The sequence below is a fragment of the Rhipicephalus microplus genome, chromosome 10 (genome assembly GCF_043290135.1).
Source record: "Rhipicephalus microplus isolate Deutch F79 chromosome 10, USDA_Rmic, whole genome shotgun sequence".
Lineage (NCBI taxonomy): Eukaryota > Metazoa > Arthropoda > Arachnida > Ixodida > Ixodidae > Rhipicephalus > Rhipicephalus microplus.
Genome location: NC_134709.1, coordinates 69739503 through 69753435, shown reverse-complemented (window position 1 = coordinate 69753435; position 13933 = coordinate 69739503). Strand labels below are relative to the sequence as shown.

At 43.6% G+C, this 13933-nt stretch overlaps 1 protein-coding gene across 2 annotated transcripts in view; it reads left to right on the top strand.

Annotated features, from left to right (window-relative positions):
- The window catches only part of LOC119181311 (receptor-type tyrosine-protein phosphatase T-like), a 174545-nt gene that overhangs the window by 115603 nt on the left and 45009 nt on the right, over positions 1-13933 (top strand). For both annotated transcript variants that reach the window (XM_075875795.1, XM_037432519.2), the window contains 9 exons: positions 36-283; positions 2626-2698; positions 3242-3348; positions 5589-5793; positions 6942-7038; positions 8675-8924; positions 10457-10496; positions 10756-10861; positions 13030-13109. In XM_075875795.1, the coding sequence (XP_075731910.1) occupies positions 36-283; positions 2626-2698; positions 3242-3348; positions 5589-5793; positions 6942-7038; positions 8675-8924; positions 10457-10496; positions 10756-10861; positions 13030-13109 (1206 nt within the window). The remainder of the gene's footprint in view (positions 1-35; positions 284-2625; positions 2699-3241; positions 3349-5588; positions 5794-6941; positions 7039-8674; positions 8925-10456; positions 10497-10755; positions 10862-13029; positions 13110-13933) is intronic.

The window sequence follows — 13933 nt, the reverse complement described above, 5'->3', positions numbered from 1 at the left end:
ATTCCCAGCGCTCCATCTTTTTCTCTCTTATTCAGCTCCACATGAACCCCTAGGCCTGGAGTATGATCAACTTTCTCTAGACAGCATATTGCTCAAGTGGAAGACTCCATATCCCCCAACTGGTGTTCTGGAAAACTACAAGCTCAAACACTATAACGTTAAGAGACGAGACCAGTTGACTGAGGCTGTCATCACCCACAGTGTGTGCTATACGAGAAATCGAGAACCTCGACCATGTTACACCATCGGTGAACTGGAGGTTAACGCAACGTATTATTTCTCGGTAAGTTTTCTGGGCGCATGCATTTTACAAGTGATACAAATTATTTGACACGTTTATATACACAAGCACCGGATAAGCTTGTATACTATAAATTTTCGTTAAAGAATATCTAGCCTCGATTATCAGTGATACGAAAGCCTTAATCGGAAGGGCAGTTCACGAAGTGTTCGGTGAACACGCTCAGAAAGCACGCCTGAACCCTCAAGAGGTCTCTCGTAATTGGAACAACCATTTCACGTGATTTGTGTCCACACGCCCAAAAATTGTTGACAAATACCGTATTGAACCACTTTGCTGAGATGTAGAGAAATGAAAACATCATGGAGGCAACCCTAATTCTTTACTAAGGTATCTGGTAGTGGCAATTTCACGCATTCGTTCACTTGCTGACCAGACGTAAACGATGCCACAAAAGCGCAATGCTACTGAAAGCATCATAATTAATTGTGGTCCTTGAATGATCGCTGTTGTTTGTCAACTATGGCTTAAAATTTGTTTTCAATGCGACTACAAATTTTAAGAGTCTACAAATAATTCAAATATGAGGCATGTTGCTACAGGCGGCGTTGGTCCTAATTATTCCGTAATACTAGCGAACACATACTACCAGCTAGATATAATAAATAGCGAAAACCGGGAAAATTTCTCAATCCGAAAGTCTCCTTCGAGTGTCATATTTACCAAGAAAGGAAAGAAACGTAGATATAAAGGCTAGTTTTTTTTTTGTTAGACATGACATTTGTTCTCAATATATTATGTTTACCAAGACTTACTCAGGTATGTGTCGCGTAGATAAGGCAAAAGAATGACAGCTACTACTTTCGCACAAGCAGCTCACCCTTCAGATACACAATCTGTTCAGTGAACTTGTAGACACAGCCTCTTTCTTATTATTCTCTGGATGACGTTGATTAGCGTAATATTCAGTATTAAAAACGAAGGCCTGCACTCTTGCTACGATATTCACGTGGCGCAGTCTCTAGGACTCAGGTGTACAGGCGGGTGAGCTGGTAAGCGTAAATCTTAAAGTAAAGGTATGCGTGGTAGCGCTTACCACAACATTGGCATGCCTGTGGGCACAAACTTCAACCTAAGGAAAGTTATATTTTGTTTTCACGGAGGGAGCAAAAGACTGGGATATTGTTAACGCGACAGCGTTAACAAGTGCATCTCAGGGAAACTCTGGCGTCAGCGTCGTTGGTTGTGAGCGAAAAATCATCATCGTGTGCGTGACAGACAAATCGAGGAAGATGCAAATAAAATAAATAAAAAAATTCAAGTCACTATGAGGTTCCAACCCGGTTCGCTTGCGTGACAAGCGGCCGTTCTACCACAGAGCTACGCGCCTGCTTGAAAAGACAGCGAAAATAACTTCCTCTGGTAGAACTTTTTGCTGTGCTAGTTTGTGCATGTTTTAGGGAGGCAGTAAGGTGCAAACGAGGCGGACACAAAAAGAGACATGGAAGAACGTCTGTCAATGTCATCCATGTCTCTTATTTTGTCCGTCTCGTTTGCATGTTGTTTCTTTCGTATAACTTCCTCTGCTTGTAAATGCAGTAAAAGTAACTCGCATCCTTTACAAACACGCGTTTATTCTATACTTGCTTTACAATGCAACATAAAATGTCGCAGTAAAATGCGTGGTACAAGCATACGTAGCGATCGGGCGTCAGAACATGTGATGACTATGTGATTACTAAATTTCACACACGAAATTTTTCGTGGTTTAAAGCATGCCACCCAATACTCAGAATGCCGCCGAATGCGAACGCTTCGCGGACCCAAGCCATTTTGAACGCTGTAAGTACTATAGGACAGGAGATCGCTATTCTGTTAAACTCATAAATGCGAAGCTTAAGGATCGCCCGATTTTCAAGCTGAGCATATTGCCAAAACGGGTGATCGGTTTGACAACCGATGGGTTGCGGTTTGAAACATAGAGGTGAAATAACGCAACTTAACACATATGTGGCCTACTTGTTATCGTCACAATTTTTTATGCGGCTGGGTACCTCTTTTGAGCTGCGAAAAACTTCTTTGTGTATTAGTATCTCTTCCGGTGTTTTTTTTTTCTTACAATTGGTTTCTATCAGCGTATGATTCTGTCCTCATTTCTCTCTGCTCGCCATTTTTTGTGCATTTTTTAAATTACAGAAGGCAACGATTTCTGTGGTCAGTGTACAATTTCATTGATGTGTGCAAGTGAAATTGAAGGCTTGCTAGACGCAAATTAACAGCTGCGGTGCTCGTTTATCTCATTTTCTATGCTTTAGTCCCAAAATGAGAAGCATACTACATTTTCACACATTTAACATGATTGTTATTGTGCATTCTTTATTTAGGTGAGTGCTAAGAATATTGATACGGACTATTCACCATACTCTGTCGAACTGGAAGTGGAAACCAGAGAAATGGGTGAGGCCCAATAAATATATTATTATTCTTATTGATAGATTAAAACGTGGTTTTGGGGTGTAAACCCCTGAAAATTGTTGTTACGGCCATTTCACTTTATTGCAAAACAGCGCAAATAGGTGAAGACACGAGATGGACTACACAGTACAGACGGCGAGTCCTCGCGTCTTTGTCTCATGTATTCGTCTTTTTGTGCTGTTTTACAATGAAATTAAACCACTAGCCCAGATTTGTACGCTCTTGCTGGTACGGATTTTTTTCTTGGCTTATGTCTAAGTGTAACAGCCACGTCAGAGATTAAAAGAAGTATCTACGCGATTAGGAGCATGTCACATTACCCCATGAGCTTCCACGGTGGCTTTGGCACTTAGCCATTGGGCTGACGTCACCCATGAAACGAAGAGATACCTATAACGTAACGTTAACGGCGGAGTGTAACTTGGGAGTCGATGAAATCGATGTCGCATCAAACTTAGTGCACGCATTTTACTATTCGTCTTGTTGTTTCGTAAGGACTATAACATAAGCTTCATTGCTTCGCAGTGCCAGAGGCTCCCGCTAGTATTAGGTCGACGGAGCAGACTGAGGACAGCATGAAGATACAATGGGACCCGCCTGCCAGCAAGAACGGCGTGCTGAGAGGTTATAAGGTGATACTAACGAAACGACTTCTCTGTACACGGAATTGTTGTCACTGATGTAATTCCCATGATTCAGCTCAAGTTTATACGGAGGTTTTGACAGATGAGTCATCATAGTTAGTTTTAGCATCAAGATAACGGAACCTAAGACGTGGTACTAGCCCCGCGCATCTTATTATGCTCGTTTGAGATGGGTGGAGCATTTCGCCTTTTCTTCAACAAACTATGGCCGGTCTAACACGTGGGGGTATGTTATCGCATGCGCCGTCCGGTAAATGAACATGAGCCGGCTCGTTTGATCTCTACTTCAGCAGCGCTTGTCGGCCACGCTTGCTCACAGAGGATGTGCGGAGAACGTTATCAATTTTGACCTATTTAGGGAAAATGATGGAAACTAGCGGGGAAGACGCGTTGGGAGTGCTATTGGTAAAAAAATCACAGCTTTGCCACAAAGGCGAAGCAATGAACGCGATAGCAACAATTTGAAAGGCCACGCGCAGAATGGAAAGCAGATTGATACATGCCGCGCGTTTCTCGCGCAAAAATACGCACGAAACGTACTCACAGATAAGGATGCACGCGAATAGGCGTCTTATTTATTACTTCGCTGAGTCTAAAAAAGGACGCGCTTTTCGCGAATGAAGACTGCAATTATTGCAGTGACCTTTGTGCGCCCGGAATACCGTAGAAAAGCTGCACGTAAAACCACGTAAAAGGCGTACGATCCTCCCCCCTCTTTGCCACCACGAGATCAGGGCTCGCGAGGTAGCTCAGCTCCCCTTCTCAAAAGCGGGCAAAGTACGCGTAAGAGATTTGAGCGGGCGCCGCTGCGCGATGTCGCGACGTGCACTTATTGCGCCATCTTTCTGGTCATGCCGAAAACACAGCAGCGGTAAGTGGCAGATATAATTTGCTTGTCTTTTGAATTTTGAAGAACGTTCTCTGGGTTGGCTCAGTAGTTAACGCCTCGCTTTCATGACGCAGAGGTCCCACGTTCAATTTCGCACGCCGTAGTGTTTTTTCTATATTTTTTTCTGTATTGCGTTTTCATTTATATAGACACGTATACATATACGGTGCATAACATTGGCGCCAACACCGGCGGCAAAATCCAGCCGAGAGTGTCCTTATAACTGCTATCACAATTATAGCCCGGATCGGAGCAACCTGGAGGAATCCAAACTTCATCGAAGAAGAGAAAACGAAAGTGCCATTGAGGGCGCGGGGTCATGGTAGAGGGTAGTTAGCATTCAGCCTCGGCAATACACAGAAGTTTTTCTGTTAGGTACGGCTAAACAATCATTTCACCCCAGGTGCCAAGATCATTACTATCTCAACTAGACGAAAAAAAAAGAGAGTGCACAAGCTCATGGCACGTGCGCCACGTAACTTATTCACCCGAAGCTTTCCAATTCAGTTTAGCGTCGAGCACGCTCGTAGGGCCGAGAGGAGAGAGAAATCCATTACAGCACGTGACAAATCTATGTAACACCGCTTGTAACCAGACACATTCTAAAAATACTTTCGGCAGTTGATTCGTGAGCCAATACCATTGTCATAAAGCCATTTTATGGTTACTTAGGAAAGTGTTGAATGGCGCTTTTTACTGACTGACTGACTTTTACTGACTGAGTGACCACTCGCTTGCATGGGGTTGCACCCGGATTTAGGAATCCCCAACAAGCCTTCACCACTCAAGGTATGACGCAGGCTTTGGGTAACAGCCAGGCCTTTCTCTCACAATGGTCTGCGGCGGCGGACTTACGGTGTTGATTTCTAGAATCCTGTTTGTTTTACGCGTTAGCTTGGCTGTATCGCGACGTCTTCCTTCTGTGGATGGGGGATGAGGGTAGCGTTTCGAGGAGCGTCTTTGAAGGATGGAGCACGCCCGATTGGTACCTTTCTTGATGTGCTTTTGAGGGTGATTCAAGCGCTTGTTAGTCAGACCTTTGAGCCCCTTCTTCCTGTATCCAGTACAGGGTAGCTAACTTGAAGTATTTCCTGGTTAACATTCCTGTCTTCCCCCAAATTTGTCTCTCTCTTCCAACGCCTCACGAATTGATTGATACGGGGGAGGAACATGATAGTTAAAATTATTTATGTGAAGTTAAGGAATGCAACCTAAGAAGACAGCAATGGCTGCTATCTTCTGGTATTTGAATAGTCTTCAACGTACTTGAGAAACCTAAAGCAGCTGTCAATGTCCAATTGTTCTAAGCAGTACGTCTCTCATTGCTTTTTTTGTGCAGCTTAACGCTTCTTTAACCCACACCTTCAATGCAATACTGGAAAAGTCTTGGTTCCCCAAGTCGGTGTTGCTAAATAGTTCGGACCCACAGGAATTTTACCTACGTGGCCTGTTTCCGGGGTCAACTTACTTGGTCTGTGTCCAAGCGAAAACCAGCGCTGGATTCGGGAATGCCACTTGTGACAACTTCAGCACCAAGGCTTCGAGTGAGTACACGCAGCACTACTTCCTCCGGATTTCCCCTATCAAAGAACTCTTGCAGCTCATCTGCACCAGAAGTAGACAAAATAAGCAGGCTTTCACATTACGGAATCGTAATAGTACATCACACTTTTTTTTTTCGGTGAACCTACAGACACGACTGCAAGTGTGGTCTGCAGAGGTTTTGAAGTTTCATTATACTTTGTGGCACATTGTAGTCATGACAGACATACTAAATATGTAAGGCTAAAACAGGGAAGCGTCCAGAGCAGTTGTGGTTTAAAATTAGCATTTTCTGGGTTAGAAGAATCACCACTTGCTTACTTTTTCTCCTGATGCCTCCTTTAGACCCCTAACACGGTGTACCTTGTAGTATGATCGTATCTCCTCAGTGTACTTCTACTAGTGTTGAATAGTACTCAGTGAGCCACCGAGCAGGGTTCCGCCTTTATCTTGCGTAAGCTTGAGTGCCGCTGCACACGTGCGTTCGGGCAAAGAGGACGCCGAGCGTCTTCGTTGTTTATTTCTAATGCAGGATTGTTTACTGTATCACCTTTTGTTTCACAACAGGCATACAAATTGAGTCTACTGATTTGGCACCAACATATATAAAGATAACAGTGCAATAGCTGCACATATGGCACTTCAGATCTTCACACGTCCAACTAAGTGTACAGCGAGTGTAACTCATCGGGACGTGCCCCTTGAGTAACAAAAATTACTTTTATCGAGAGCATACGGGCAAAGAGCGACATATTTACTTTTTGATGAAAATCATATCTGATAGGAAGGATATCATAATAGCAAAATAAGATTTTAAGAGCCAAGTCCATAATAATCTAGTTTTATGTCATAATCAGTGCTGAACTAACTACGCCTGGGGTCGCTCATGAACTGAGCTAGCCTGTAACGCCTGTACCCATATCTTTCTAAATATTTGTCTATGGCTTCGTTCTTCAATTTATTCTGCCTATAAAGTACATTTGTTGCAAATATGATTATTCCAGCATATTCAACTGAACGGTGAATCTGCAAGTATGCACGAACGCTAGGCAGAATGTTCGGTTGGATTTGAGACACTGTGCACTAAGACAATATCAAGACAGCTCTGGGACATCACTGACATGCGCATTGATATTATGTCTTCTTGCAGTTCCGGAAGTTCAGGTTGAGCCCAAGGTTGGAGCAATTGTCAATAATACAGTTAGAGTTGTGCTCCACCCGGTGAACTTCATGAAAGGACCAATCACGTAAGTTTCTGCATAGAAAGATTTTTCCGTCCTACAACGAATAAGGCAATTTACAAAGAAAGTCCCAGCTATAGATTATCCCGGGGCCTTAACGTATTGTGAAGCCTTGCAGTTGAGAGTGCCTAAACGTACGTTGTTTGCTAGACTATGGATACATACACTGAAACGTCATTATAACGAACTGATATCTTGCAAAAAAATAAGGTTGTTATAGTCAATAATTCATTTTAAAGATTATTCCTAACTCTGCACATTTTGAAAGACTATATTCTAGTTATTTCGTTATACCCGATGGATCGTTGTATCTTTGTTCTTTTCATTAAGGGGTGCCTGTACTACGTTTAACACATCAGGTGCAAGGCTGTCGAAGCTATCCAAGAGTTCGGCCTGCAGAACGTATAACTCCACGCGTATCCTAGTCGCTCGTGCGACACCTGCGGGGCACGCTGACATTTCTTGGGCCTCCGCCTTGGCGCTACTAGCGAACAGAAAAAGCGAGAAGACCGCAAAAGTATGTGCGCACCAAAAAACTCGGTGGTGTCCTCTGCACTTACACGGTCTCGTGATAGAGAAAGTCCAGGTGGCCACCATCGCGACGTACCCAGGGCAGAGAGCCTGTATGTAACGTCACGTGGAAACTAAGCTATCCAGCCGCGTAATAAGAACCAGCCCTAGAGGGGGGAGGGATATATATAAAGTAAAAAAAGTGTGTGCAGAAAGAAAGAGAAAGGGGGTAATACATGTGCATGCAGATGAAAACAAAAAAATTACTGCATATCCACGGAGTCAGTATGATGATGAGTGAGGTAAAGCATACGTGCGTTCATCCGTGAGTCTGTCTGTCTGTCTGTCTGTCTGTCTGTCTGTCTGTCTGTCTGTCTGTCTGTCTGTCTGTCTGTCTGCCTGCCTGTCTGTCTGTCTGTCTGTCTGTCTGTCTGTCTGTCTGTCTGTCTGTCTGTCTGTCTGTCTGTCTGTGGATATGCTGTGCTGACTACGTCGGTGCTACCGACTGCCCTATAGACCATGAGGATCTTTTCCCTTAAAACACACACGCAGGAAGCTGGTCGACGCAGTAGCGCTTGCAGGATCTTCTGTGACGTTTCACCTTGACGATGGGTAAAAGTAGTTCCTTCGACAGAGCTTGATTGTTTAATTTGTTGAGCGCGTTGCAAAGACACAGTTTCTGTACACTATACTGTACCCAGTCACAATCGTTTCTTTGTTGCCACAGTGGTCGCAGGCGGCGGTGTCAGCCATCTTAATGCGGAACGCGTAGGCGTGGGTAAACACAACGCCTTACCTCAGCGCTCGTCCGTGTCTCTTCTGTTCGTTGTCCAAAGTTTTTTTTTCTGCGCTGAGCAGTTTGATAATGAATTAGAAACTAGCCCAGTTCCACGCATTACTTTTCTCTACCACAGCTTAAGCAAAAGAGTCGAGTCTGCTCAGCAAAGCTTTGACGGGACTTAACTAAACGTAGGGTCAAGTGACTACAGTCAAACATGCTTGAAGTGCGGTTGATTTCATTACAACGTAATGCATTGACGAGCAAGGACTAATTGTTTCATGCGCTCCCCATGGTAACTTCTCTAAGCTAACGCGTTCATGTATTGCACTCTCTTTTGCATCTCTCATGCAGAGGGTACTACCTGGTCGTACTTCGCCAGGGCGGAAGCATTGCTCGACCCGTCAAGCTTGTCAACTACAGCACCGCACAAGACATGCGCCTTGGTTACTACGTTGCCGCCCACCTAACGCCCGAACAATTGAATGAAGCGTTGGACTTTGTTGTCGGCGACGGTGACGTCATCGGTGGCTTCAAAAACCCTCCACTCACCGATTCAATGCCGTATCGCTTTGGTCTGCTCGCCGAGACCAACTTTTCGGGGGTGAGAAATAGATTTCTAACTTGTATACACCACTTTTCGGTCGAACTGAAGCGACACCATCTTGCAGTGATAACGTTGGCTTTTTGTATCCGTGTCAAATCAACAAGCAGAGCTACGGTGAACTTGGACGCTCAAAACGCTTTTCCCGGTACTTCAGGCGTTGCACGAGCACACTCATTTCATATTGCGGCATACAAAACTGGCGAAACAATTCCTTATCAGCCCAAGATGGCGGCGCTCATGAATCTAAAATAAAATCTTGTACAGGCCTCAAACGTTGGCATGAAGGCAGGTGTACGAATGGAGCGATTACTACGACATGAAAACAAACGCTACTGATTAGACATCATTGCTCATTTTATATTTCTATAGAGGTGAAAAACTTTACAGGATTTGAACATTGCCTAACAATAACGTGTGTCGCTTGATGCGCAAAACAGGTGCATGTCCCTGCCGCTGGACTTTACCAATTTTAGTGTTGTTGCACGACTGAACTTTGTGTACTATTCTCACCATATATACGCTATTCGTGTATTAGAAACTTACATGAACTGTAGTGTTGCGTGGTTGAACTGTGTTTTGCTTTGTGCTTTGTGTTACTACGTGAACGAACGTACGTGAACTTTCCCTAGGAGCTCTTTTACGTTCATATTCTGCGAATTTCACGAAAACTTTTATTTGGGAATGCGATTAGTCGGTGCTAGATAAAAACGCTGGCATCCACTAAAAAACGCATATTAAAGATCACAATGCAGTTGGTATTATAAGTAGGCGTACGTAGAAACTCGTTTGAACTCCGACTGAGCCCAGTAATGTTCACTTATTTTTTTCCATATAAGGCACGCATAGGTTACAAAGTAATGAAGATGGCTAAAACGGAAACAAAACACGCTAGACACGGCATGGTCAAAGAACGACCACCCTGCGTTTACAGTCCCATAGCAAACATGACCGCAATTACAATTTCTAATTTCAACCCTAAACTTTAATGCTTATGACACCATCTATACAAAAAATGTACATGAAGTTGTCCGTAGTGCACTGCGTGTAATGAAGTTTTATGTAGCCTAGAATTTATAGCCAAGTCAGAGACAGGTGTATTTACAGAAAGGCCGAGAGGTCGGCCTGAGCAATAGCATGCTTTAGCTTGCTACTCTACAGAGAGGAAGGAGAAAGGGGAGAAAAAATAGTAATTTATTACGGTGGTGACATAGAAAGATCAATATATGCAGTCCTTTCAACTTAGAAAAAACAATATAGCCGTGTATACAGTCCAGTTGCTATAGCAAAGTCAGTGAAACAACATTGCAAATGGCTATAGCTTACAGCAGGTATTGAATGCAGCCCAAATTCTCACATATGATGTTCTGTACAAGCACAATAATGAACACGTGCGTGATTTCTAAAAAAGCAATATAAGCTAAAAGCGATTGCAGGTGTTTACAGGATAGCACATAATGAGCTACAATCTTTTTAACGAAGCTCGTTTTTGACAAGCAACATTTCAAGTGCTCTTTGGCTATTTCTTACAGGAGGTGCTTTACGGGTACAGCCTCACAGCTCCTGTCATTGGTAAGCTGTTTGTGCTACAGTTGTAACGTGAAGCGCCTGTATGACTTCGATTTAGCGAAATACTCTGTGTAACGAACACTTCGCATTTTTTTTATCCTACTCGAATGAAGCTCGTATTTTTTTCATTAATGAAGAAACATTTGCCGCATTGTCTTCCTTTAACTACCATGTTGCTGAATGTTTTCTGGTTCATTGTGATAAGTAGAAAACCTTCGTTTAACAGTCAACACTGCGTGATTATTGTGGATGTTTGACGCAGTCAATGGTGGTGGCAGCGCAGCCGGGGTTGGCGTCGTCATCGGAGCCATCCTCGTTCTACTCATCCTCATAATCGCAGCGATTGCACTCACATTCTACTACGTACGGTAAGCATATATGTTGCGGTTTGTCAGCACGAATAGGCATATATAATTACCTGGCTTGAAGTATTCCTAGCATTCTGCTGAGGGTGCTGGGAGTGCTCCACGAATTCTCGTTTCTCACATAAACACCCGCAAATTTATGCAAAGCTGATAAAAGAAAGAACTTGTTGAAAAGCCCCTCATCATGCAGCCTCTCAGAATACAAAAAGCGAGGAGTGCAATACTCACTCCCGGCGTTTCTGGTTTTTCTGGGGCATTTCTGTGACGCACAGAGTGATTGCGGCGACGTCTATTGTGTACATGCACTCGAATCGTCCATATACGCGAAACATGTGATCTAATTTCTCTCCTGCACTGTTTTCTTATGCACGTGCCCATCCGTTCTTCCTTGTCTTGCCTGCTATCGGGAGCAATCAACTTATTTCACTTCCTTTTGTGTATTTGCCTGCGCGCAAGCGGTGATAACCGCGTGTGGCCAATAAGTGCGAAATCCTGATAGGCTGGAGCTCTTGGTGCTGACTTTGCTGACGTGTTCTTAAAGGGGTCCTGCGGCACTTTTTCAAATAAAGGTGGAATGAATTCACTGGACGAGCCTAAGCTTACTGTCTTACAAATTCAATGCCACAAAAATTTGGGGAATCTGTCCCGTGCGAGTGGAGTTGCAAAGATTCGTCGCATGCTGCAATGACATTTTTTCTACTCTCGTCCCGATGTAAGTGCTGTGAGCTAAGGAGGGAGGAATGGCAGAGTCAAAGAAAAAGTGCTCGTGACCTTGAGCGCTTTTTTTTTTTTGAATGCGCGGCTTTTCAGCGTGATCGCACGCGTCTTTGCAGACTAGTCGCGGCCTCCCGTGGTAATCTCTGTGACGACCGAGCACGTCTCGTTCAAATCAGCCAATGGCCGATAGACAGGCTTGCTACGAGTGTTTTTTGAGCGTATTCTGTCATTTACCGAGATAAGAGAACGAGAAAGCAATTTTAGCTGTCTTTAATAATGTATTGTGAACTCCAGGCCACGTGCTGTGCTGTAATATTTGACTCGCGTGTTGTCAGAAGCCTCAACTACCGAAATTGTTAGCGTTTTCTGATCACGCTCAAAAAGCGTGTCAGCGCCCCTTTAAGAGATAAGTGGTGAGGGGGATACATCGCGTATGCGAAGGATAGTGAAAGAGAAGAGGAAACCGTTCCCTTGTTTCTGAACCCGGTGTGGTAAGGGGCCCTTTAAAAATGCAATGTTAAACCACTCACCATTTACACAAAAACTATGTACCTTTAGGCTCCTAGGCAACATTCGTTTGCAGATAATGCGAAAGAAGCACTAAGTATATGTTTTAAAGAATCTATTCATATACAGTAGCTTGTTGTATTCGATTCCTTTTAAATCATTGTGGGTACTAATCAAATCTCACGCACCCAACAAAAATAGGCGATGGAGCAGCTAAAGTATTTTTTTACAAGCACTATATTACCATTGTGTCCAGTTATCGAGCAACTCTTCATGTGCTGTTTCTAAAAACTTTTGTAAAGCTCTGTGTATTCGAACGCTTTTATACAGTCATTTATTTAAAAAGTGCATCCTTAATTTGATGAGTGAGGTGCTGATGAAGAGAGTTAACTTGAACGTAGACTAGCTCGCAAACTAACATCAGCTGTCATATTTGCAAATAAGTCTCTTAAACGCTGTGTTAAAAATCCAAACTTCAGTACAGATAATACCACAAAATGCGCAATTGAGCTGTGCGCAATTTCATGCACAACGATTCTCCTGGTTCTAGAGGTGATTATGCATCTTTCAATTGAATACTGCGACTACGACAATAACATTCTGATGCACACGAGGTACGTACGTTGTGTCATCGGCATAATCAACAACTTATGGTCAAACCCACCCACCACGGTGCAGCACTTCTACTTCGACCCGAAATTAACACATCGCAGATATAAAAACATGACTTTACGTGGTGCGCTCTGGTAGTGTTTGAAACAAGCAGCATAGCGCTCGCAATGAACTGCGCGCATGCAACCGGCTCCAGGTTGAAGTAATTGGTAACGTTTTGAAAACTAAAGCTGCTACTCCAATGCAGTTTCTACGGGCGTTTGCCTTTCTGCTTAATGTTTCGTTCTACGTGCCTAGGCACATCTTAACAAACATTTCACTGTTGTTTGCTACAGGAAGCGGCAAGCTCTTGCGTATCGGTCTAGGAGCCCGACAAAGCGAAGCTTGAAAAACCGTCTCTCGAGACTTTCAAAGTGTAAGTAACTTTGTGTGTGTGTGTATGTATTTGTGTGTGCGTGTGTGTATGCTTTCAAGCGAACGTTCTCTACACGATTTTTTTGTCGGTGCTGTCGTCATCGTCGTGGTTCGTGTTGTTGTTGTTGTTGTTGTTGTTGTTGTTGTTGTTGAAAACTTTCTTCTTGGCATAGTACTGCACAATCACTTAGACGCATGAATGTTCGTTTTGCTACATCAAATGCGCTGTCACAGTGTTGCCCAGAAGAAACTAAATGAACAAACAAATATAGAAAACAAGTGAAAACAGGAAAAAAGTAGGAACGTATATTCAAAAAAATGGGCATTCGTATACAAACAAAAATGATTTAGGATGATCTGCGTGGTTGTAACCACATCATGTGAACGACAAATGTTGGATCCCCGGCACGACCGTCTGCGGCATAAGAGTCCTCGTAATTTTCGGGATCACGACTGCTACTGTGCCATCTGAGTACTGACTATTGCTGGGTGACTACTAGAGGCCATCTTTTTTGGACGTAGACTTCACGCAAGACTGCACAATGAGTGCACCCTGCTAACGAATAACAAGACACAGGCATGATAAATAAGAGAGGTGGCAAATCGGGAATACTTTCGAAATTCACCGACACGAAATTCGCATGGAGTATATAAGCACAGGGAGGTACTTGTAATTTCGAACAAATGTGGTACATGTCTAACTGGCTTAGGTAGGTACCAACTCCTCGCGTGGCAATCGTTCATACATTTCTGAGAGCAATCCTTTGTACAGCAGAATTAAAGCCATCATGAATGGAGCGCTGTGAAAGACGCTGTGACACAGGT